Source organism: Saccopteryx leptura, chromosome 6 (genome assembly GCF_036850995.1).
Source record: "Saccopteryx leptura isolate mSacLep1 chromosome 6, mSacLep1_pri_phased_curated, whole genome shotgun sequence".
NCBI classification, from domain to species: Eukaryota; Metazoa; Chordata; class Mammalia; order Chiroptera; family Emballonuridae; genus Saccopteryx; species Saccopteryx leptura.
In genome coordinates this window covers 107,809,416-107,835,076 of record NC_089508.1, presented here as the reverse complement: position 1 = coordinate 107,835,076, position 25,661 = coordinate 107,809,416, and the positions used below count along the sequence as shown (strand labels likewise).

General features: G+C 36.8%; 1 protein-coding gene across 3 annotated transcripts; it reads left to right on the top strand.

Moving 5' to 3' along the window:
* The first annotated feature begins 604 nt into the window (after positions 1 to 604).
* MBIP (MAP3K12 binding inhibitory protein 1) lies at positions 605 to 23,257 on the top strand. 3 transcript variants are annotated; one of them, XM_066342166.1, is made up of 9 exons: positions 605 to 794; positions 4,365 to 4,484; positions 6,404 to 6,625; positions 6,714 to 6,810; positions 9,296 to 9,361; positions 9,606 to 9,758; positions 13,773 to 13,870; positions 19,902 to 19,940; positions 20,885 to 23,257. In XM_066342166.1, exons 1-9 carry the CDS (start codon positions 675 to 677, stop codon positions 20,987 to 20,989), a joined length of 1,020 nt encoding a protein of 339 aa, XP_066198263.1. In that variant the 5' UTR covers positions 605 to 674; the 3' UTR covers positions 20,990 to 23,257. The 3 variants fall into 3 exon arrangements, with proteins under 3 accessions (XP_066198263.1, XP_066198262.1, XP_066198264.1); XM_066342165.1 differs by having other exon boundaries at positions 20,882 to 23,257; XM_066342167.1 differs by lacking the exon at positions 9,606 to 9,758 and having other exon boundaries at positions 20,882 to 23,257.
* The last annotated feature ends 2,404 nt before the right edge of the window (positions 23,258 to 25,661 follow it).

The following is a 25,661-nucleotide window of genomic DNA, read 5'->3' as shown; positions in this document are numbered from 1 at the left end:
TTTCTAACAGTTTTAGGGTGAACGTCTCTAGTTTATCACTCAGAGAATAGCACCTGATGCAAGTTTTAAAACTGCAGATTTAAAATGCCATTCCCTTGATCGTGAGGCATAACAGAGCATTTTATTGTTTATGTCTTCCTTTCCCTCGCATCAAAAATCAGCGACGTTAATTTGTGCAAGTTTTAAACAATCTCGTAGAGATGAAAACGTTCTATCCAGTTAGGACAATTCTGTTTTCTAACTTTTATAAATAACTGTGGCCACCTGCATCCCTGTCCAGTGATCTTTCTTCAGACCACTCTACGACGCTATGTTAAAATTTCAACTTTTCATTTGGGACTAAAATTCTACCATTGAACTATAAATTCCCTCTTATCAGCACTCATAAGCAACAGCTAAGAGTCAAGTAAGACTTCACAACGCTAACCCTCAGGGGACCACACCTGCTATCACCTTCGCGCAGGTGGGCGATTACCAGTTCCTAGTCTTCGTCGTAAAGCTATAGCTGCCCCTCAGTGGTGCATGTGCTTGTCAGTCAAATACAAAGTGTGGCCCTCAAAGTCCCGCCCTTCCCGAGACGCTGTGTTTTTGCGTCATCGCCGAGCGACGAAAGCCGACGTGGGGGGTGGGCTTGGAGCGCTTCTCTGGTGTTGGGGGCCGTCTCTGAAGGTGTCATGGCTGTTGCCGCTGAGCTTGGTCGTGCGTGCATCGGTGACAGGAGCCTGGAGCAGAGCTGCAGTCCCCAAGAGGTGCTCTTCGAAATCTTTCGCTCCCTGCATACCCTGGCTGGACAAGTGAGTGATGGCCTGTGGGAGAGGGGGTACGGGGACCTTCCGGCCCCTCCCTTTTCCTCCAGCAGAGGTGGGGGTGAGGGTATGGGGGCTGTGGGGACGGGAAGCATCGGAGGCCCGCCTGGTACCCGGTCGGAGTAGGTGAGGCCGGGGGAGGAGCCCGCGCCCAGCCCCTGCGCTCGGAGTGGGGACGCGCCGTGGCGTAGCTCAGGACCCGTTGCAGGCTAGATTTCCTTGTTAGTCTTCTCGCTCGGAGTGAGGTTAGTGGAAACCCAGCTCTGAAAAGAACCGGCCTGGAGAGAACGAATGCGGGAAAGCTTGGAAGGTTTGGGAGGCTGCTGGCGTTTAGCATGCCTTTTCCTCTGCATTCATTATAGGAATGGATAGGTTAGTACGGCTTGAGATTTCTAGAAAAGTTCTTAGGATCACTGACTTTGTTTTTTTCTTTTGGCCGTTGTGTGCATCGATTACCCTTTCAAAGGGGGAGGAAATTAAAGGAATTAATATGAAATACTTATAGCAAAAAGTCGTATGAGTTATCCGTAGTAGATATTGTTTGTTAACTGGCTGATAAATAGCTTTTGCAGAAACGTCATAATAAAGTTGTGTTTAAATAAAAGTGCCTCTTACACCATTCCAACCAAGTCACTATTTCATTTCATGATGTAAAATGCAAAACAAATTTTAAATGAGAAACAACTTGAAAATAAGCTTGTCTGCTATTAAAAAATCTTTTATATCTCCGATGGATTGTTTTCTAGCTAAAGAAGTTTGTTGTGGGGTTGGTACTAGTGAATGTGGTAGGCACAGCAGGCGTTTGTGTCAAATACGTTGTTAACCTCCTTTATGAAAATAGATTGTCTCATTTGTGAAAATTATTTTTAAAAGGCTTGGGTGGATGGAGAATCAATTTTCTAAAAAGTTATTTCAGTATTTTAAACAGTCCTAATACGTTTATCGTGATTTACAAACACCATTGCTTTAAGTTAAACATTCAGTTTGGTGTAACGGAAACGATTATTAATAGAATCTGCTAAAAACTTAACTTTTAAACTAAGTTGTTTTTTGTGGGGTTATAAAAATATTTAAAGACTTGAGGGCATTAATATTTCAGTCTTTAGGCCCAAAATCTGTAAATGGTTTAAAAGTTTGAGTACTTTTTTTTTGTGATGTACATGGAACTTGAAAGTTTTGGGGGTTTTTTTGTTTGTTGTTTTAGTGATGAGGTGTTTTTTTTAAATGACATAATTTTAGCATGTCTTTTGAAATATTTGGCATATTTAATTTTCAAAACTTATTTAAAATACTCATTCAAGTATTCTGTAGGTATAAGTAGAAATGTGATTAATATATACTTATGTCACTGTCAGAAATATTCAGAGTAAATATTTGACAAGTTTATATGATACAGTGAAGTGATTATTGATGCAAGTGTTAAAAAATAAGATTGTGTCAACAATTAAATGCTAGCCATTTTGATAATACTCTTTATATTTTGAGATTTCCTAAAGATAAGAATGGAAGCCAGAACACTATACTTATAAAATTGCCCATGGATAAAAATCTTTTTTTTTTTTTTGCAATACATTTAAAGGATTTAAAAATATATAATATGCCTAAATTTATTCTGTTCAGTATCATTGTATTATTAGCTCTCAAAACGAAAAATAAAATTGAATAGTAAAAAGAATTTTCTATTTAAAATTTTAGATATACTAATTTTAACCTATTGCTTGCCTCTGGATGGCTCATTTTACCACCCTGAAGAATCATTTATTTTTAGCTTGGTTTTCATGTTAATAAAATTTTTACTAAAAATGCATATTTAAATAGTTCCTATTAATGGCAGGCAGACTAATACATTTTTGAGTGTTTTACAATTCCAAGTTTTATAGGGTAAAAACGCATAGAATTTAGATTACTAATAGAGAATTTGTTGAGTAAATAGTTAGATGAATTGGGATAGTTTTAAAGTTAATTTGTGACATTATGTGGTCTTCTTAAATTGCACTTGAAGGCTTACATAATTCTGCTGAATTGAAGTGAGACTATTATCCAAATACTGTGATTTCTTTTTGGTAAGTTATTATTCTCTCTTGAAAATTTGATGCTTTCCTTTGGTTAAGGATTGCTTGCTTTATCTCCAAACTTTATTCATAAATTTGTATGGTCCACTATGTATCTCTTTGAGGACTATAAAACTATGCTAGTAGTTTATTTCCATACATGGTATAAGTTATTGTCTAATTAAGTCTTTATAAGAATGAAGTAAAACAAGATTGATATGGTACTCTTGATGTAAAACCTTAAAGTACTATAAACTAATCTTTGCCAATGCAGCCTAGACAAAACTTCCTTTTTCTTTATACTTGACTAATACAGACTTTAAATGTTTCTGGTCTTATGTTCAAAGAGTGGAAAATTTCTGACATAGAGTATTCATTCAGTATAGTGACTTTGAATCTTTTTGGTTCTTTGTACAGTTATTCATCTTTTTATTTTATTATAATTATAGCTCATAAGATCTGTATTTGAACGAATGTAACACTTGTCTGTATTTTGTAGAAAACATGATTAATTTTTTAAATGATTTGATGAAATAATATAGTAGTAAACTTGATCCTACTATGCAGTATATATCCTTATGGTATGTCATATCAACACGTTCCTAGAAAAGTTTATGGTGGTTCACTTTTATTCATTTTAAAGAGTAGGGGTGGAGGGTTTTTTTTTAATTTTTTCTGATTTTGATACTAATTTTATATTTAGGTTCTTGGTAGTTTTTCATATGTAATTTTATTCAAATAAGTCACTCTTAGCTAACTTATAAGGCATTGTCATATAATGAACTCAAATTTACTAGAAAGTACTATTTGGCAAAAGATCTGTTCATTCCGTCCAATGCCTGGCCATTTATTTAGCTATTGTGGAAAAACGTTTGTTTTTTAATTTTACATTTCCACAGCTAAATAATAGTTTAATTTTTATTTGAAATAGATAAACATGTTGCATTTATCCCTAGCTTTCATAATATGTGTGAATAATTTTGATTTTAAGTTAAAGTTGAAAACTATAAAAATGTGACTCAGAAGACATTAAATAACGATCTATATCAGTTCTGTATTTATGTATATATTTCACAGAAAGAATATATATATCAGAAGTTTCATAAATGTACCTGTATCATCTGCTTAATGTTCTGCTAAAAGTAGTAGGTCTGAATAGGGCAAGTCTATCTTGGCCTTCTCTGAAAGGTTTTTAGATATAGAAGTATCAGAAGAGCCTCATCTTTCCATCTTTCCAGGATGGTTTCCCCCCAAGATGATCCCACTACACAGACCCAAGAATAGAATTAGAATGAGATGTCATTTCTACTTTTTAGTGAAAATTGCACCTTTCTTGACCTTTTAAAATGGTAACTAGATAGAACATTTTAATGTATCATTAAAAACTTAATAACTTTGAGCTATGTAGGCATGTTACTCTGTAGAAATCTATTTTTGTGTGACAATCCCCTGTATGTACAGTTTAATTATGTAATTTTTGTGATGTTGCTGGTTTGCCCCTTTGAAGTTTAACCTCAGAGATGATGTGGTGAAAATTACAATCGATTGGAACAAGCTCCAGAGCCTCTCGGCATTTCAGCCTGCTCTGCTCTTTCGTGCACTTGAGCAACACGTTTTATATTTACAGGTAAATCTTGTTCAAATGTTAATTGTAGTTAAATTATAAGATGGAGCGTATATCAGTTATCTTAGCACTGTATTAACAGTATTAATGATAAAAGAATACTTCATCCGGATTGGATTCAAATTGTCAGTTTACATAGTGATCAGGACAGTTACAGGAATATATAGCCCAATAGGCCCATGTGTGTATGAAGATTGAATGGATGCAGTTCTATTCAATCCTAGATTTGCACTGAAAATTCAATACCATTGCATCTATGGTGGGTTATAATTAAGCAATAAGACACGGCAGGTGTGTGTCATGCTATGATAATGATTCCATGCCATGGGTAAGTTTGGAGGCTCATAGAGTGCTTTCAGTGGTTCAAGAAGTGGCATTATCCCAGCATGACACATCCTGGAGTGTCTATTGCAATTAAACAGTTTCAGCATAGTTTTTAAAAATAAAGTAATTTTTGTGACATTAATGTCTCATTTTCATGAGTAACCAGTCACTGTTTTATCTTTTCTTTTTCTTAACAGTTTGAAATAATTCATACTTTGTATTAGAAGTAAACATTGAATTGTTATTTATAATAGTATTTCTATGTTAGTGTATCAGTTCAATAACTGAGCAGTATTATGATCCTGCTAGTTTCCAATTGAACATGTCTGCAATTATAATTGATATAAGTTTGCAGTTTATCTCTAATCAAAATATAAAATATGAAATGCCAAAAAGATAACTGGAAGAACTGTTTGGATTGGTCAGTTTGCTGCTATTAAAATGTAAGGTTTTCCATTACCATTTTTTTAAAGATTTTATTTACTTATTTTAGAGAAGAGAGAGAGAGAAAGAGAAGGGGGGGGGGTGAGGAGCAGGATGCGTCAACTCCCATGTGTGCCTTGACCAAGCAAGCCCAGGGTTTTGAACCGGCGACCTCAGCATTCCAGGTCAACACTTCATCCAGTGTCCACAGGTCAGGCCAAGCTGTAAGGTTTTCAGAGGAATAATTGTTATAGCAAACAATGGGAGCAAAATTGTAGGTATGAAACAAATAATTGAAATATTGACAAGTGTTTTGATAAATGGAATAGACATTAATTTTCAGCCCTCTTTTCAATGACTTTTGGGAAATTTTAACTGTTTTATGTTAAAAGTAATAGTTTAACCCTAGTTTTAAAGGGCGGGATCAATGAGCTATAGAACTCAGTTGAGGCCTAATTGTGGTGAGGACATGAGTAGTTTGATTTACATTATACAATAGGGTTTCTTTCCCTTCTAGTATAGTGATAGGCATCTATCTTTTTTCAGCTATGGATATTGGGAGGTTTTTTTTTCCTTTGTTCATTTTCTTTGTAAAAATTTGATTTTATGACCCAAGAAGATACCTTGCCATGTCAAGAAAAGCCTGAGTGTTCACTCAGCATAACACCTATATATTTCATGTCTGTGCTTTCTCATTCACTTTGACCAACTGCATTTTCAAGTGGAGAATCTCCAGTGTACAGTGATAATGCAGGGCTTTGCTGACTGAGAGCCCTGCTCTCATGTTGAGGAGGAGAAATACTAAGCCTCATGTTCTGAGGAGGCATTTGAATGACATGTTAATTAAGTGGCATTGGTGCCAGAGACTGAGGCTTTGAAATGGCACAAAATAAAAAACGAGTGACAATTATTATATAACCTCAAAGAAAAATTTAAATTTCCTAAGGTTTTCTCTCTCTTTAAAAACAAGTTTATAAAAGTGATAATGGACACAATAGCAGAGAACCACAAATATTTACATGTGGTCAGATCTCTGTATTCTGATATGCCAAGCTTTTTGTATTTAGCTAGTTGGTAGTAAATATTGCATTTATAGAGCAGAAGTTTATATATGTTAAATGTGTAATTTTGATCAATGTGAACCCCAGCAAATGGAATTGTCTTTTTTTTTTTAGCCATTTTTAGCAAAACTTCAGCCTCTGATTAAAGAGGAGAATATAGCTGTTGAAGACATAGGAAAAGCAGAAACAGAGAACAAAAATGAAGTGAATGCCAAATTCCCCATTGGCAACCTACCAGAGGAGGAGAAGCAAAAAGACTGTTATTTAGGAGATGTGAAAAAGACACAGATCCATTTTGATCCAGAAGTAGTTCAGATAAAGGCTGGAAAAGCAGAAGTAAGAAGTTTTTTGGGGGGTGAGGGGAGTTATTTTTAAAATATCGTTATGTTTGAATTGTTTAAATGTGCATACTTATTTTTTGTAGATTGACAGACGAATATCTGCATTTATCGAAAGAAAGCAAGCTGAAATCAATGAAAACAATGTCAGGGAATTTTGCAATGTTATTGATTGTAATCAAGGTAACTACCTAGAAGAATAATTTCCAGAGGATTTTAAGAACAGTTTTTACAGTGACTCTGATCTTCCATTTGTTTTTAAAAAATGAATAACATTAAGAACATAATTTATTTCATAGGTTTATTTAGAAATTAAGACAGTTTAATAATAGACTATATTGAGAAGTGGTTTCATTTACACAAAAATCAAATAAATGCTAACATACTAAAGGCTAGTGTTTACCACAGGTGAAATGTTTTAAAGTTTCTTTAGGAAATGAAGTGTGGGAAAGAGGGTTGCTTGATCTCACTAATAAGAAGGAATTAAGCTATATAAATTTTATGTCTGTAAATATACTTCTGAAATTATGATGTGAATGTACATAAAATGAACTTAGTAAAGTTAGTACTCCTCAAGAGGGAGCAGTTTTCTCACTGCTCCTGAGCTGTTTGAAATGTTTTAAGTCACAAATAAAGTTCGTTGGTCCTGAAGAGGATGATGCTTACACTTTTTCTTTCTATCATTGTGCATACATTTGCTGTTTTTCATCAGGGTCCCCTTTTCCTTCACAGTTGATGCTGTAGTATACTTACAGGTCTGCAGGTACGCTGCAGAATACAAAGTATTGCAAAGCACTGGCATAGATCACTCAAGCATCATAGTAATAATCAGAACAAGTAGTTTTATAAAAAACATGCAGAAGCGTTTCTAATTGGAATGAGCATTTTTCTTGTTGCCTCTAAAATCTCATGGCTAATTATGAATATAGAATTGTCAGATGAACCTAAAATTGACTCTTATCCCATTGGTACATTGATTCTCTTATAATGAAATAATACAATCTCAAGTGAGGTCCTAAATTCAGCCTTTTCTACTCTAACATTATATATGCATAGTCTCAGGTTTGGTATATTTTCCTGTTTCTCAAAACAGGTGCAACATTGGCAAAACCTCAGGTCTACAATCCAACTGCAAGCAGCCCATGAGAAAGGGTTTGTTGAAAGAGCAAGCACATGTGTCACTAATGTTATTCCTCTGTCCTCCCTGCTAACTCTATTATTATAAACCACCAGGGGATAGAAATTGACAAGAATTGAAATGCTCAGCAGGATTCCTTGGCCCATTCAGTTCCTTGCTGGCTCAAAACAGTGCTAGCAAGAATTGCTGTGGTGAGTGACTAGCACTCATACATTCACTGTCTTCACACCATGCTGAATTTCTCTCTGATGGGTCATTTAATCTTTATATTTGAAATATAGCTCCAAAATGAATGATAGCTTCTTTTTTTAACCCTTAACCTGTGAAATGGTAGAAAGGGAATGGAGAAGTGATGGCCCTTTTAACATATTTTTGGGTTGTCTCAAAACAACAACAACAAAAAAAAAAATCACTGTTTAGTATCTGTATAGAAAAGGTAAGTGAATTTGGTATTTTATTCACACAATTTGATTTATCAGCAGAACTATTAAGAAAACAGACAAAAAATACAAATGTATTATTGTCATGAGTTAGTGTGTTTCTTTTAATACTTCTCAATTTGATTTAAATATATAAACAGTGGATCTTTTAAAAAAAAATCAAATGCCATGGGAAAAAAGAATGTTATTTCAGTTTCTTTTTTACTACTCATTTTTAATTATACAATAAGGAACAATTTTTGGGAAATATACTGCAATTAATGATTTTATGTAATGTTATTTAAAAATATTATTTTACAGTATTTGAAATATTTATATATTATGTTAACATCTTTCCAGTAGTCCCCCTTGCTTTTCAATTGATATGTTGATATATGATTTGAAAGAAACTATGCTTTTTAGCTTAGCAAAAATGGGAGCAAATTTTCACAAGGTATCTTTCCTAAAATTGCATTTTTTGAAAGGGATAATCTGGAAAGAGGTAGATAGCTTTTGTGATAGGGATGTTTTAAATGAGCATTGGAAATCTAGGTATGGTGGAAAAGTATCTGTTATATTTGAGGTTTTAAGGACTTTTTTTGTGTGTGTGGCGTTCTGGAATAAAAATGTGTTAAATGTATAATTCTTTCCATTAAATATTCACTAATTAAAAATAAATATATAAAAAGCGCTATATCTTTTCAAGAGATTTCAATAAAAAGAAAATTCTATTTATCTCTGTTTTGAAATAAAGTGAATAACATCTCTTTGGCTTCAAATAATATATTCTCTATATTATATAAATTTTTTTCTCCAGAGGTACAGAAGGTTTTTAGAGATATTGGCATTAAAAATTATATTATGTTACTGAATGTTGAGGACTTTTCTATGTATTAATCTGAAAATTAGATAAGAGTAGATATATATAAATTGTAGAGGGCAAAGATGAATAAATTTTATCCTGTGAGTGATGTAATTTAATTACTATTACTTAAAATTATATTCTCTTACTATGAATAATATGTTAATTAATACAAATTTTTGGAAGTTTGTCTAAATCTCATACATTTGAAGTTAAAAATATACTTACACTCATCTCGATTCTCCATAGAAAACAGTTGTGCAAGAACTGATGCCATTTTTACCCCTTACCCTGGATTTAAAAGTCATGTAAAAGGTAAGTATCCACTACATGATAATTTTTATGACTGATGGGTTTATTATAGAAGCAAAATGTGATAGAAATCACTTCCTGTCTAAATTTTATTTTTAAAACAAAACAAAAATTCCTGCCATTCTTAATACTTGGGTTTGTGGTTAGATGGTCTTTATGAAAAACATGTAGAGTACTATTAGGAAAAAAGACTTTCTGATTTTTGAAATGTAAGTTTAATAGGCTTATTAAAGGTTTCTTAACTTAGTTTCTAGAGTTGTGAATACATACGGACCTCAGACTCGACCTGAAGGAATTCAAGGGCCAGGTCAGAAACCAAGCAGCATGTTCCGAGATTGTGGCAATCAGGCTGTAGAAGAACGGCTGCAGAATATCGAGGCTCATCTGCGATTGCAGACAGGCAAGCAGAGTGCTGGGGAGGTTAAGCTTAGTCCCCGCTCTCCGGGGACTTACAGTGCATGGATTTATGTTCACTTATGCTCTTCCTACCAATCTGAGAGTGTTAGTAGAATGGGAGCAGGTTCCGGATAGAGCCTGAAACTCTCAATTTACTGAAGTCAGAGCTGAAAACTAACGAAGTCTTTTTTCCTGCTCCCAGCTTCATAACTGTGATCATCGCTCATTCTTCTCACCCACTGGCTAGGTACAAAGTATTGATAAATGTAACCCTCATCCTCAAGGAACTTTCCATGAGGATAAGCATATAAATAAATAAATAAATGCCATAGGGAATGTCAACTAAGAGTTATTGAATAATAAATACCAAGTGCCAGTCATTCTGAAGGTATTATGCATTTGTTAGCTCACTTAATATTGAACAGTACCCTTGTGGGGTGCTGGTGCTGTTATCATGGTCAGATAAAGAAACTGAAGTTCAGAGAGCTTGAGCAACATGCCCAAGGTAGGAAGTGACAACTAGAAAACAAATGTAGATTTTAACTAGCTGCAAAGCCCGAGTCTCCCCCTCATTTAGTCCCCAGATCCTGTTGATTCTGTCTTCAAAATGTCTCTCAAATCTCTCCACTTCTGTCTATTTGCACAGCTACTGCTCTAGTTGAATTACCTGTGCTCTCTGTCTGAGACTGGTGGAGTGGTGTTAACTGGTTGTTTTGTTGCTGGACTTCCTCCTTGAAACCAGTTTCTATCCTGTGGCCCAATTGCTTTTTCTAAAGTTCATGTCTGATCTTGCTATTCCCCAGCTAAGAATTCTTTAATGTTTTCTGTTGCCCTTATATGCATACCAAATTTAGTACTTATTCATTCATTTCACAAATTGAGATTTAAGTTCCTACTATATGCCAGGTCCTGGTCTAGGCACTGAGAATACATGTGAACAAAAATTCTAGTACATAAATTATATACTGCACTAAGAGAGAAGGGCTATGCATAAAAGCAGCTTGACCAAGAAAAGAGAAAGAAAATTTAGATGGATGGGGTCGTAATTTTACATAGCATGATCTACGTCTGTAGTTTTAGCCACATCTCTGAGCGTCTTAAGCTTCCCAGTCATTTTGCTACCGCAGGGCCTTTACCCAGGCTTTTTCTTCTGCCCGTGCTTTTCCCTCCTGATTTCACACTGGTGTGGATTACTCATTATTATATAGTCTCAAAGCATCTGGTATTCCCTGTCTTCTCTGCTAGATAGTAAACTACCAGTTTCATTACTGTGTACCTAGTGCAGTGCCTGGCACAGAACAGGTATTCAAGTGTTTGTTGAAGGAACAGTTGCTCATTTTATGTTTTCAGATATGTGCAGAGCACATTGGGAACACAAAGTTACTAGTGTTTAGTTCTCTCAGAGGAGGTTGAGGGATGATATCCCTGATAAAGTGACATTTGAATCCTTGAAGGGTTAGTAGGAATTGTTCAGGAAGGAGCAAAGGATTCCAAAAAGGAACAGCAGCTGCAAAAAGCCCAAGGCTCAAAATATAGTTCAGGGAATTTCTGAGTTCATTTTAACAGGAGTATTTGCTAGATTGAGGTAGAAGATAAAAGAATGAGTAAATTTTCAAGGATGATAAGAGATTAGCAATAAAATTAATCCCAGGAGCCCTGGCCAGTTGGCTCAATGGATAGAGCGTCAGCCCAGTGTGTGGACATCTCAAGTTTCATTCCTGGTCAGGACACACAAGAGAAGCTACCATCTACTTCTCTCTCCCTCCATCTCCCCCCTTCTCTCCCTCTTTCCCTCTCACAGCCATAGGTTTGATTGGTTTGAGCATCCCTTCCGGGTACTGAGGATGGCTTGGTTGGTCTGAGTGGGTTGGCCTCAGACACTAAGGATAGCTTGGTTTATTTGAGCATTGGCCCCAGATGTGGGTTGCTGGGTGGATCCAGGTCAGGGCATGTGCAGGAGTCTCTCACTATCTCCCTTCCTCTCACTTAAAAAAAATTAACCCTTCTCCCAAAACTATATGAATTTAAAATAAAGCTCTGTGAAAGGGTTGACTGGTTTATTAAGTCTGATAGTATCAAGTAGTTTAATTTTGAAAAATATGTGTTAATGTCACTGTGTGCCAAAATCTATTTTAGACATGACAGATACTGCAATAATGTGGTCATAATCTCTGGCTTCAAGGACTTTATGATCTGTTGAGAAGAACAGATTAATAGTGAAGTGGAATGCTAAAGGGGCTGTGAAGGAAGGATATGGCGATTCAGGCAGTGTTTTGTAGAATGAGGGTAACTTGCACTGCCCTTGAAAGGGTAAGGCAGAGGATATTCTAGGTAAAGGGAGCAGCAGGAACAAAGACAAATAAGTTATTTTGCCTTATTCAAGAGCAAGAACAACCAGATTCTAAGATAAAAAATACATATATTTCTAGAATTTTTATATTTAACAAGTTAATACTTTTGATATGAAATTTGCCCATATTCTTTAATTGTACAGTGATTGTCTAATTATGGATTCATTTAGTCAGTAAATATTGAGCACCTGTGAAGTCTGTTGGGTAGCAGTAATGGTAGAGAAAGACAGGAAAAGAGGGCAGAGAGTGCCAGGTGGAGGCAGGTGGCAGCACGAGCACTTTCTAAGGGGTAGTCCAGAGACCACTGTACAGATCAGGTAACTTTTTGAGCTAGGACCTGAAGTTGGCAAGAGCAAGCCTTATGAATGTGGTGGTAGAGGAAACCGCAAGTTCCAGGACTGTGAGGGTACTTGGCCTGGCTGAGTGACAGAAAAAAAGGAATCAAGTACCTGGGATGATCTGAGTATAGGGAGAATGTCCAAACTGTGTCAGACCTGTAGACTGTTGTAAGGTTTTATCTTTCATCTGAGTAAGATACAAAGGAATTGGAGGGTTTTGAGCAGAGAAGTGACACTCTGATTTACATTTTAAAACAACCACTGGAGGCCCTGGCCGGTTGGCTCAGTGGTAGAGCGTCGGCCTGGCGTGCAAGGGGTCCCGCACAGGAGAGGTGCCCATCTGCTTCTCCACCCCTCCCCCTCTCCTTCCTCTCTGTCTCTCTCTTCCCCTCCCGCAGCGAGGCTCCATTGGAGCAAAGATGGCCTGGGCGCTGGGGATGGCTCCTTGGCCTCTGCCCCAGGCGCTAGAATGGCTCTGGTCGCAACAGAGCCACGCCCCAGAGGGGCAGAGCGTCGCCCCCTGGAGGGTGTGCTGGGTGGATCCTGGTCGGGCGCATGCAGGAGTCTGTCTGACTGTCTCTCCCTGTTTCCAGCTTCGGAAAAAAATAAAAAATAAAAAATAAATAAATAAAACAACCACTGGCTGTTGTGTTGGGAATAGACTCTGGGGCTAGGCAGAACAAGGAACTCAGTGTGGAGGGCGTGAGGACCAGGGAGAGATGGTGTGCCAGACCTGAACAGTTGCATTGGAGATGCTGAGAAATGAAGGGATTTTTGATACAATCATAACCTTGAAATTTGAGTAACCTTAATTTACTATTCCCCGCCCTAGAAAGTTTGTTAGTTAAGAAGTATTGTACAGCTTCTCTTTGATGTTGTTTTAGATTAAAGGAGAAAATATGGCATATAGGGAAAAATATAAATTGAAGAGTAATGATACAGCATATTGCAACCACTAAATTGAATTGTCAGTTATAACTTCATTTTTCTCCTCCTGAGTAACTATCAAAGTCTATTAGAAATACCAGTTGTTCTATACAGGAACTATTCAATATCTTGCAAAATGAATTTAACCTGAAACAAAACTCTTAGTGATATAGGAAGCATAAGTGGGGCTTGGGGAGAGGTGTAGTATAATAATATATCCCATAGTGTGTAATATGAAAATGGGAGCTAAGGATTTTATTCTATTGTACTCTTGTTCATTGATTTTCTTAAGTGTAAATATTTTCATTTCTATGCCTAAGTATGTTTGCACGGTATTTTATGAATAATAATTGTAAGAAGAACTGTTCAATAGTACCTCAGAATGTTTTTAAATATATTTAGGTGGACCAGTACCAAGAGACATTTATCAGAGAATTAAAAAACTCGAGGATAAAATCCTTGAATTGGAAGGCATCTCTCCTGAGTATTTTCAATCTGTAGTAAGTATCTTTAAACTAAATGTTATTTTATTTTAGGATTCTTCATTATATAACAATTTACTCATTGATCTGTTGTATGTGAAACACTTTTAATAATTTAAAGATAAATGAGCGTAGACTAGTTCTTTAAAAGTTACGATTCTGAACATTATACTATAGACTCATAATTTTTTTTTTTTTTGCCTTGGCTGCTGGCACTGAGGTCGCCACTTCGAGCCCCTGGCAGGGCATGTATAAGAAGCAGTCGGGGTGCACAGCTAAGTGGAACAATGAGCTGATACTTCTCTCTCTCTCTCTTTCTTTCTCTCTTTCTCTCTCTCTGTCCTGCCCCCCCCCCCCCCAACTTTCTCTCAAAGAAAAAAGTATACTTTCATTGCACATTATCCAGTTTCTCAAATGTAGCCATTTTTATGGCATAATAAATCAGCCTGCATAGTGGTCCATCCTGCCACTCTGAACAAAGACTTCCTCTGGGCCCTTGTTCTATCAGTTATCCCTCTGCCTCTCTAATCCCTCTCTCTTCACAGACTCCTTCCCTCAGCTCGGCCATGTTTGCGTTCTGCTCCCCACCCCCAGCTCCCCGCCTGGTACTGAACAGCAGACACCTCAGTCTGCCGCTTGGCCGCCTTCTTTACTTGAGTCACCAGACTTTCTGAAAGACTAGTCCTATATTGTCCAGTTCCTGAACTCTAACATTTATTTATTCACTCACTCATTCATTCTTCTCTCTTTGCCAAAGACAATAAGAAGCAATATTTGGTGGTTAAGTATCTTCTTTGTCAGACAAAACTCACTGTATTATTTTCCTCCATCTTCTGATATGATTTTCCATAACACCTGCTTTTTTCGAAGTCTGGATTTTTTTTTTTAAGTTGTGGCATATTAGAAAAAAACTAAAATGTTTTTAAAGTGAACTAAGTTTCTAGTGAAAATTTCTGAAACTATTTCTAAAAAATTATGTAAAATAACTCACATCACCATGGATCATTATAAGTCACTGATGAAAACATATTTAAAATTGTTTTAGGTAAAGCATCAATCTTTTCAGTCGTAAATTGGGTATTAGAGTGGGGTACAGAAAAGAAGTATTTCCAGGTGAAGAAGGCAGGTTACATAACAAAATGAGCAGTGAATCCTAAAGATCAAAAATTTAGAGAGTTTTTATTTCCCTCAAATGTAAATGAGGTTTGTATTTACTTCCCTCAAATGTAAATGAGGTTTATTAAAGTACGAAGGGCTAAAGCAAGGATTAAGTGAGATAACACCATTGAAGCACTTATCACTCTACCTAGCACCAGGTAAAACCTCAGTAAATACTAGCAGTTACTTTGTTTCAGAAACCATCTATGAGGTAGCTCGATAAATGTGGCTAAATCACACAACTCCTCTAACCTTCACTCCCCCAGTTTGAGAAGCTTCTTGGTTGTGCCACACAATTACAGAGGTCTTGATACTTTTAGGATTGCTTTTTGAATGTATCTTTCTAGGAAACTTTCAGAAAGATTATATGCCTGCTCTTACAACAATCTACTGTAAATTTTCTGGTTAAAGTTGCCTTTATTATGTAATCCCTAGACAGACTGTTCTTCTAGTGCAGTTTCATACCTTGTCAATATAATTCTAGTTAACAATAGAACTGATCTTACAGGAGCCTGTCATGGTATTAGATGCCTCCAGTGAGACCCTGCTCCATCATTTAGCTCTTCTCTCTGATTCTTATGTATAAAAGTTTAACATATACCTGTTATATTGTTAACAAAGAACAAGTCCTTCAAATTACAATCTTGTTTTGGGGCATCTGTTATACACAGGATAGAATTTTAAGGTGTTTGGTTAAAGAGATAGAAGCACTAGGATTATAGGGGACCTTGAATGCTATTCCCAGAAGTTTAATGTATCTGAAGTTTAAATGCTATTGAAAGCTTTTGAGCATGGAAGTTACTTACTTGTTCAGGTGCTATTTAGAAGATTTATATAATATTGTTCTGGGAGGTAAATGAAAAGAGAGAGACTACAAATAAGGAGACAGTATTATACTAACTCAGATGTGAAGTGAGATCCTGAACTAAAGACATGATAGTGAGAATAGAAGAGATGAATGCAGGAGACAGTAGGAAAGAAAATTTGACAAATACTGATAATCTGTATATGGAGAGAGAGAGAAAGTGAGCTCAGTTTCAGGTTGGGAAAATGATAAAAATAAGAAAATCTGGAGAGGCAGATATTACTGGGGGAAATGTGAATTTAATGTGAAGTCATAACAGGATACACAGATAGAAATATCAGGTTAGCTTTTCAAGATGCGGGGCTTTCACTCGAGACAACTGGGAGGGTGTGTAAAGCGATGGTTAATGCAGAATGGGTAAGAACACTGGGACTGTCAGGGGCCTGAGGTCTGAAACACTGTGACTGCCTAACTTCAGGGCAGGAAGCATTATAAATGGAATTAATGTGATTTAAAGCTATTGCCTTTAAAGAATATCCCCAACTTAATTAAACTATAGTTATTTGATTAGAATGATCACTTCTGGATTAGTATTGGAAATGACACATCGAAATTAATAGTGAGCTACAGGCAAGCACAAAACACTGAAAAGATTTAAATATACAGACTGACTTTTTCCTCAGGGCCTGAGAATATATATGGCATAGGCTCCAGGACCAAAGGGAAAGAAGATGTCAGACTCGCCCTTCCATGTAGCATGAATGTGCCATCTCCAGGAGCCACTCGGAATAGAACCAGCTTCTAGGATTGTCCTCGCAAACGAGAGGGGCTGAATATACTCCCTACGAAGAACATAGCATGTAACTCATCATTCTCACGTGGGAGTACACACATGGCAGTTGCATAATTTTATATATCCCTCAAAAGTGTACAGAAAAGACTATAATAGTAGCATTGTCTTATGGCTTCTCAAGTTAGAAAGTAAGGAAAAGTGGAGCTCATTAAATTTCTTGGGATTGACTTTTTTTAGAAATTGAAGTTCTAAACTCTGAAGAGATTTTAATTGAAATGTGTTTAATCCTGATATAGTTGAATTCTAAACACAGGGAAGCCTCGTACGATTGCTTGCGTAGAGATTATCATGGGTAGCATTGAAACACAGCACATGAAAAGGGAAACATTAACAGAAAAAAAAGATACAAATTATATTATTAGGTTATGAAAGAAAACTAGACTGTAAAATTCTGTTCATTTATGAAACAGACAAACCCCTAAAAAAGTTAACATATGAAGCGGGAATTACCTTTTTAATGTAATCATTCTAAAGATCTTTACCTTTCACATTGAATGTTGAGACATTAGAATGTGGTAATGTTTCTAAAAATATAAGGGTATCACTTAACAGACCATTTAAATGATAACAATACTTATGAGAGTTCCAAAGAATTACTTATTTTAAATTATGAACCTTGAAAACACATGCTTCACAAGTATATTTTCACAGCACTTTGTTCATTTGATAGCATTTATCACATAATTACATGTTGACACATCTGTTTGTCACACAGTATTTTGAATCTCTGAAGGACAAGAACTGTCTTGTTCATCTTTTACCACACAGAATGTAGTAGGCATTGAATAAATGTGTGAATGAATGGATAGGACTTGGCTGATAGGTAGTTATTGAACTTTTAGAGATGTGTGAACTTGATTACAAAGCACTGACTAGGCAGTATCTTAATTCTGTTCCATGATGGTAACTGCTGGTTCTCAGGGACGTATATCGTGAGGGGGTGTGCTAAAGGCCAAGTCAGCGTATGCCCACAGGCCATGCATGGTGGGCCTGAGCATGAAGTGAACAACTGAGCTAGTTGGGAAACTGAACTGCAAACACGTTTTGAAGGGCCTTGAAGGTCATAGCAACCAGTTTGTAATTCCGGTGTCACTGAAGAAAAGAAACCTGTACTTCAGGGTCCTACCTAGTGGCATTATGAAGTGTCCTGGAAAGTAGTTTAGAAAACATCAGTGTCCACTCCAGGGAGAAATGAAGGTCTGAGTCAGGACAGTGAGACTAGAAGGGAAGGGAAGAAACATTTAAGACACTGCAGCTCTAAAGTCAGTAGTCCTGAACAACTGATTAGAAATAAGTTAGGGGCTTGGTCATAGAGGAGACCCCCTTACCACTGAGTTTCCTTAGAGCATGGGTTCCCTGGGTGTGTGTGTGAGAGAGAGAGAGAGAGAGAGAGAGAGAAAGAGAGAGAGATCACTATTTCATCAGGTCATGGGCATAAATGTAGCTATAAGTTTCCTGCTAAGGTAAAAAAAATAATAGAGGAGAGACATTTTAAAAATATGTCTGTCTAGAGCAGCGGTTCTCAACCTGTGGGTCGCGACCCCGGCGGGGGTCGAAGGACCAAAACACAGGGGTCGCCTAAAGCCATCGGAAATACGTATTTAAATAGCTCTAGAGCTATTTATTTAGTAGGCTGTGCTCTCAAATATTTTGTAGGTACCAAATCTTGTTAAAAATTTTTGTGCCTCAAAGCAATAAATTTTAAAGCTAGCTCAGAGTAGCTATAATAGATATGTTTCTGTGTTTTACTTGTCAAAATATTCTTCTCAGATCTAAGATAAGCCCCCAAGACCACATTTTACTATTAAGTCATTGAACCACTGATGTTCTTATTCTCATTCAGATACTTTTCACTTTCGTTTCATAATACAATAATAATCTGATTGCCCTAGCTATACTTTATAGATTAAACTCTTAGGAAAACAGGTGTGTGTGTGTGGGGGGGGTCCACTGGGTGTGTAAAAGCCACATCGGGAGGGTAAGAGACTGAGCAGTGACCAAATTAAACATTAAGCCCTTACCTGCCCACAGGCCCCACCAGAGGTCTTCAGCTCAGTTTGGCAAAGGAAAGAACTCATTTACATAGCACTTTTTCTCCATATTCAATAAATCTGATACTTGAATGACCCCACGGATATGAGGCATACCTCAGTATTCTTTGGAACAGCTTTTGACACAAAGGAAGATGTGACTTTTCACCTTTTCTTCTAATTCTCAGTGGTGAAAAATGTTCATGAGAAAATTTTGTCTCCTACATTGACAGTTTCATTGTCAAATGTGCTAATATACTAATTTGCCTTTTGAAAGCTGGTTCTGTGAAACCAAGAACAATATCAAGGCAGTAGGTCAGGGTTTAAAAGGTTCAGCAGTGTGTCAGTGAGAATGTTGTCAGCTTCACATAATAGAAATTTAAACTCAAAATGGCTTAAACAGTATGGAAATTATTTTTAAAAAGGAAGTTCAATGGTAGTGAAGTCCTCAGGGTTAAGTGATTTATTGGCAGAATCATGATTGTCAGAGAATTGGGCTCTTTCCCCTCCCAGCTCTGCTGAGAGTGGGCTTTGTCCAGGCAGATAGCAGGATGCCTGCAGCCCTGTCAGGGTCCTGTCGGATGCAGCAGTGTCCCAAAGAACTGCCTCCTTTGAGAGTTTTCTCTTAGAAGTGGGGGATTCTTTTTTAAGAAGCTCTCCCTAATCCCCAGCAGACCTGTCTTAATTCATTGGCCAGAATTGGGCGCACACCTTCCTCGCCACAAGACCATTGGGGTGGGATCCACATCTCTGGGTCATACAGAGGAGCAGTGGCTAGGTGCTCACACAATCACAGGGTGCCATTATAGTCAGTGAAGGAGGAAGTGTGTGTGTGTTTTCCTCTGTCTATTGCTGCTCCATTTGTTCAATGCCCTGGTCCTGGGATGGGAAGACTATAAAAAAGGAAACTAAGAAACTCCCCTTTCCACAAACATTCAGCCTCATTAGGAACTGAGAATTCATGGGAACATATACGTAGCCAGGAGCAAGCAGATTGCTTTGATGTTGCTACTATATACTTTTAATATCTGGAGGGTAACTTTCATAATACAAGAAAGTGGATGTGGGTTGCAGATAGTGCTGGGTGATTGTGTGGGCTTTGTTTCTGTTAGGGTTGTCCATATTTTATTCAGTACTCTATAAAGGATAATTTTCAGATTTTCTAAGCATTGGTTATGTAATATGTTTTTACTTTTAATCTAGAACTTTTCTGGCAAAAGAAGAAAAGTTCAACCACTTCAAGTAAGTTACTGCATTTCATTTTAACTTCTGAAATAGTTTGATTAGTTTTATAACTTTCTTAATAAAAGTTTCTTCTAAGGTTGCTTTTTAGGTCATACCTTGGGATTTAGAACTAAAACGAAGGGCAGTATAAATTAATGTACTTGAACTATTGAGAAATAATTTTATCTCAAGGGCTTGGAATAAATCAGATTGGCTTAATATAAAAGTCTGTATTTAGTTGTTACTAGAAGAGGGATATATCAGTTACAAAATGCTGAAAAATAATAAATGTTTAATTTAAATCTCATCCCATCACCCTTTGTAGACGCCACTAATTAGCAGCGTTTAGATCAAAGAAAAGTGTTGGGCAGTGGCTGACTTCAGCCCACTCCTATCCACAGTACTAATATATTAATTAGTTTAATTTTAATTAGTAAGGTTTTGCTAGCCTTCAATGGTGGTAATATAATTTGAAGTTGGGGAAAACAAAAAAAATTTTTTTTAAGAGTAGCATATTATTTATTTATTTTTGTTGTAAGATTTGGAGTAAACTTTTGACAGCATTCATTTTTTTCCAGGAGAGTTAGTTGATTATAGTTAATCCATAAAGAGAAATTTCAGGCATTTTAAGCATTTAAGCTAATCCTAACCTTTTTTTTTTTTTTTTTAACTATTGATTCTAAATATAGTCAGTTTTTTAAAAAGTTTTTATAGTTCTTTCAAAGTATAAAAGGTCCAGGAGAGCTTTCATTAGGAAGGAGAAATAAAAATATTTTAAACCCTCTTGTATCCTAAAATTTATGATTGAGTCAACATTATTCAATTTTAAAATTATTATCATGAGGAAAAAGCATTTACCATGTTTTTGCATATTTTAAATGTTTAGTTTATTTAGCACTTTATCTGCATTAAGATACTTCATAGTCTTCTTCAGCAATTTGTGTTCTTATTGTTTACAGCAGAACTATTCACTGGCTGAACTGGATGAGAAAATTAGTGCTCTCAAACAAGCCCTGCTTCGCAAATCAAGAGAGGCAGAGTCCATGGCAGCTCACCATCTCCAGTGAAAACCTCTCACCCTTGTCATTTTACCTTCGATATACATGTGTGTGACTTACACTGCAGCTGATCAATTGGATACATACTTATCAATGTAGACATTCCCCTGAAGTCATGGTTTATTTTACCCGAGTCCAGCTTGCCACAGGTCATCTTCAGATATTTCAGTGAATTGTGCAATAGTTAATGCAGTCAACATAGCATTGTCAGAATTGATGTCCTTCTGTTTTAAAGGAGGTATTCTAGAAATTAAAAAATTTAGATTTGAAAGTACATTTTTTTTATGTGCATATGTACCTCAGAGGTAAGGTTTGTTTTGAATAGTGATACTTAAAAGGATTTTATATTTCTAACACTGATGTTAACCAGTTTATTAGTTTAAATCAGAACTTTGTAAATAATAGACATTCAACAAAAAATTAGCTCAAGATGAATTTTAAATGAATGCATACTTTTTTAAATATCAATTTTAGTGTAAATAAACAGTAGATTATACTTTTATCCCTTTATTGACTGTGTGACCTTGAGCAAGTTAACTTACTGATCTTTCTTTCTGCCTTAATTTCCTTATCTGTAAAATGGGAATGATAATACCTATAGCAGAGTCTGTGGCCGTCATGAAGAATAGGTAAAATAATGCATGTACAGCTTTTGAAACTAGTCCAAGGGAAGTGCTTAGTAAATGTTAACTGCTGTTGTAGAAAACCAAGACTGTCTTTGGTGGGTTAAGATGTTACAAATTATAGTCCCTCTTCCTTCAGCCTCGCTTTTTTATAGTACCCCTATTATATTAGGCAGTACATACATCCCCATAATTGCAAATTAAACATTTAGAAGATGCAGCTTCAGGCAAGGAGCAGATATTTAGGTCAAAATTAATTTGGTTGTATGAATCAGAAGTCTACCTAAAGGAGTTTGGAAAAGGAGAGTTGTTAAAATATCAGAAATTTGGAATTTAATTGCGGGAAGTATAACTGGGCATTGTGGTGATTAGCGGATCATCTCTCTGTATCTCTAGCTGCCTCTGGTTCTGTTTCTCAGTATATCTAGTTCTGTCTCTGTCCTCCACCTTCCTTGTTATCTGCTCTCCCTCTGTCTCCCTCTTCCTCATTCTTTTTCCCTCACATAATCATCTATGCACCTGGTATATTCTGTCTGAACTGGTTTCTCTGAAGGCTTCTTGATTTCTGCTTCTCCACATGGGGTGACATGCTAGTCCTGTCTCCATAGCCTTGACTTGTTCATGCCATGGAGCTGAGATGGTGCAAACTGAACCCAATTCTGTAGAACCTCACAACTCCATTGCCTGCTGCTGCTTACCTGTCTTTGTATCTCTTAGTTCAAGTTCTTCAGAGAATGAATCTCATTTGGTGTGATTAGGGCGTCTCTATCAGTTGTGGACAGAATGATGGGATAGGAACTTCTTCATGAGACTGCGGTGTACAGACAAGCATTTATGGAAGCCTTGAAAATTTTCACCTGGTAAAAGAAAAAATAAGGGTTTTGGACTCATTCCCAGGAAGTGGATGTGCACTTGGTCGATTCCACTAACTCACCACTATATTCTCTGCAGAGAAAACATCCTTCAAGATAGTTTTGCCTAGCATGCTCCAGTATTACAGGTATAGTTACAAGTTCCTGCCCCTTAGCCTTCATCTGGTCACTATCCTGCCAGAATGACCCCTCTGAGTTTATTGGCACATTTTACTACCATCACGTCAGCAGTGCAATAAGGAAACCATCAAACACAATCACAGAAAAAGGGGCTGACTTAGAGGTTGGCAAGAAACCTGGAAAACAGGATCATAGACAAGTCACTAGTCTGCCCCTAAATAAATGCCATGAGTCTGTTGCTCTACTTCCTCGACAGTAGATAGTTCCTGTCATGTCTGACAGCCCTAGGATCTGGCCATTAGAAGGATTTCCTTTTTCCATTATCCTTCAAGCCTGCTTTTCTAAAGGACGTTAGAGTGTCCTCCTCTCTACCCTTTAGTGAATATTGTCTGGTGCCAGCATCCTTTTGCTACTTGAGGCAGAGTCTCCAGAAAAGGCCAGGACACAGCATGTTGGTATGAGTTGGTACAGGTGCTTGTTCAAGAGTAAGGTTCTCCTGATAACTACTCAGAATTTTAGTGGGCTTTCAATCCTTGTCTTCCTTGAGTATATTATTGACTAAAAGGTATGCCAGGAATTTCTGTGGTGTAAGCTTGCTCCTTAATCACCAATCTACCTAATGACCATTCCTTCCAGATTTTGATTATTCAGCTCTTCTTAGACTCATTCTAGGTTTGCAGGACAAGAACCACTTCCATGTGGCCTGTCCCTGCAAAATTCTTCCACAGGTTGCATTCCAATCTAGGAAGTATTTCTTGGGAGTTGGTTGTAGGGGCTGGGGTGAGGAGTAGACAATAGACATAAACATGTTTATCCTGTGGAAAAGAGTTGGGCTTCCCAAACTTCTAACTACTGCTACATACCTTCTTTTAATTGCTAGGCCCCTGAACCCTGAGCTTTTCCAAATTCGCAAATAGTATCTGGACTTAATCTTCAACAATCTCAGCAGAAAATATTCCCCTTAATGAAACATAAATGTGTAATTTCCTGCTTTTCCCTAACTTTTTAAATCAGACAACCTGGTATAGAAAACTCTTTGTCACTAGATTTTAATTAGGTCTAATACATTCCTACATTTCAACAATTTTTAAATCTGCAGCTTTGCCTTTAGTGACATGTGGCTTGTCTTCCAAGATATTTTAGACAATTGTTTAATGAGCTATTCCACCATCTCTAGCAGTTTTCTAAGGAATGGGGGAATAGGGTCTTCTGGTGATAGCTACCGCCGAGTTTCAGTGGGCTCTGGAGCCCTGCCTTTGCCCCGTTCCTCTGCCTGGACTCCACAGCTCCTTTCACATTTTCACTCAGATCCTGTTATTTGCAGTCCGATTCCTAAGAATTCTATTTTAGGCATTTGTTTTCAAGGCACAGAAACCCAATTCTAATGAGTAAAAGGGCTTTGTTAAAAGAATGTGAATGATTCAAATTGCAGCAAGTTCAGTGAGGTTTTTCCCCTTCTGCCCATGGGGCCATGTTGTCATGATTCTATAAGTCTGCTTCATTCTGTAGCTTGGCGTCTCTGAAGATACCTTCTTTCCTGATTCTTCACAATTGATTTTTTTCTCAAGACTGGGCTCTGTGGTGCTGCGAGCCCTGATCTAGCTCTGGCTCCAGTGTCCTGTATTTGCTGCTTATGATTCAAAATCTGGAAAAAGGAGTTTGTATTATTGCCTTGGGTCAACTGTCCACCCCTGGACCAGTTAACTATCTGTGAGTGTTCAGATCTCCAAAAACACTCACCCAGCCCTTTTTATACTTGTTAAAGGAATCACAAGGTCAATAAAAGGAGACAGAAGACCATACTCGAGATCCTAACGATACTGATTAAATTGACCAGGTAAGCAAATCTTAGACCATGACTACAGGTACATATTCTAAATGAGTTTTCTCCAACTTAAGAATAGATGAGTGAACTATAGGAGAATAAGGAAGTACGGTATTCTCATCTACTTATTTAACAGGAAGGGCTTCATCATATATTTTACAAAAAGTTGGACAATCTTACATTGCTATATGGATGGTGTTGTGATATTTGTTCACCTTTATTGATGTTTATCCACCAAAACTTCCTTGATATAATTCCTAAGTTGAGAGATCCTGAAGACATCTATGTATTACAAAGGTGATTGAAAGGAAATAAATAATGTAGAAATTTAAAAAAATGGACTAATCATTCCAATTGGCACTTATAAATCCAAAAATTAAAATGTTTTTCAATAATTACTACCCTTCTTTAACAAATCATGTATATCATCAAAGTTTTTAAAAAGTATTGCATTTTGGTCATGCAACTGTGAGAAGAACCAGAAGTAATGATAAGCTAGAACCTAATAAGAAATGTATTTGAAATTTGGAGTCACTATTTACAAGATAAGTATGTTCCAAATTGATGTATAACAGGTAATGTTACATTCAGCCGACATTGCTCATTTCAAGTATATATAACTTCAAAGTTTTAAAAATATAAAACCAAAATTGTTTACTATTCTAAAATTCTTAAAGTTTCTAATTTATCTTCTTATATTTTGTAAATTATTCATAAAATGACTTCAATATATATATTTTTTAAAATTTAAGACGGCCCTGGTCGGTTGGCTCAGTGGTAGAGTGTCAGCCTGGCGTGTGGAAGTCTTGGGTTCGATTCCCGGCCAGGACACACAGGAGAAGCACCCATCTGCTTCTCCACCCTTCCCCCTCTCCTTTCTCTCTTCTCTCTTCCCCTCATGCAGGCCTCATCGGAGCAAAGTTGGTCCAGGCGCTGAGGATGGCTCCATGGCCTCCACCTCAGGCACTAGAAGGGCTCTGGTTGCAATTTAGCAACGGCCCAGATGGGCAGAGCATCGGCCCTAGTGGGCATGCCGGGTGGATCCCTCTCAGGCGCATGTGGGAGAATGTATCTCTGCCTCCCTGCTTCTCACTTCAGAAGAATACAAAAAAAGAAAATTAAAAATTAAGACTAATTAGATCCAGGTGGTAAATGATGATGACTATTTTTCCTGGTGTATTGAGAATTAATATTTTTTTAATATCTTAAATATAGATAAAATCATTTTCAAAGGATTTTCC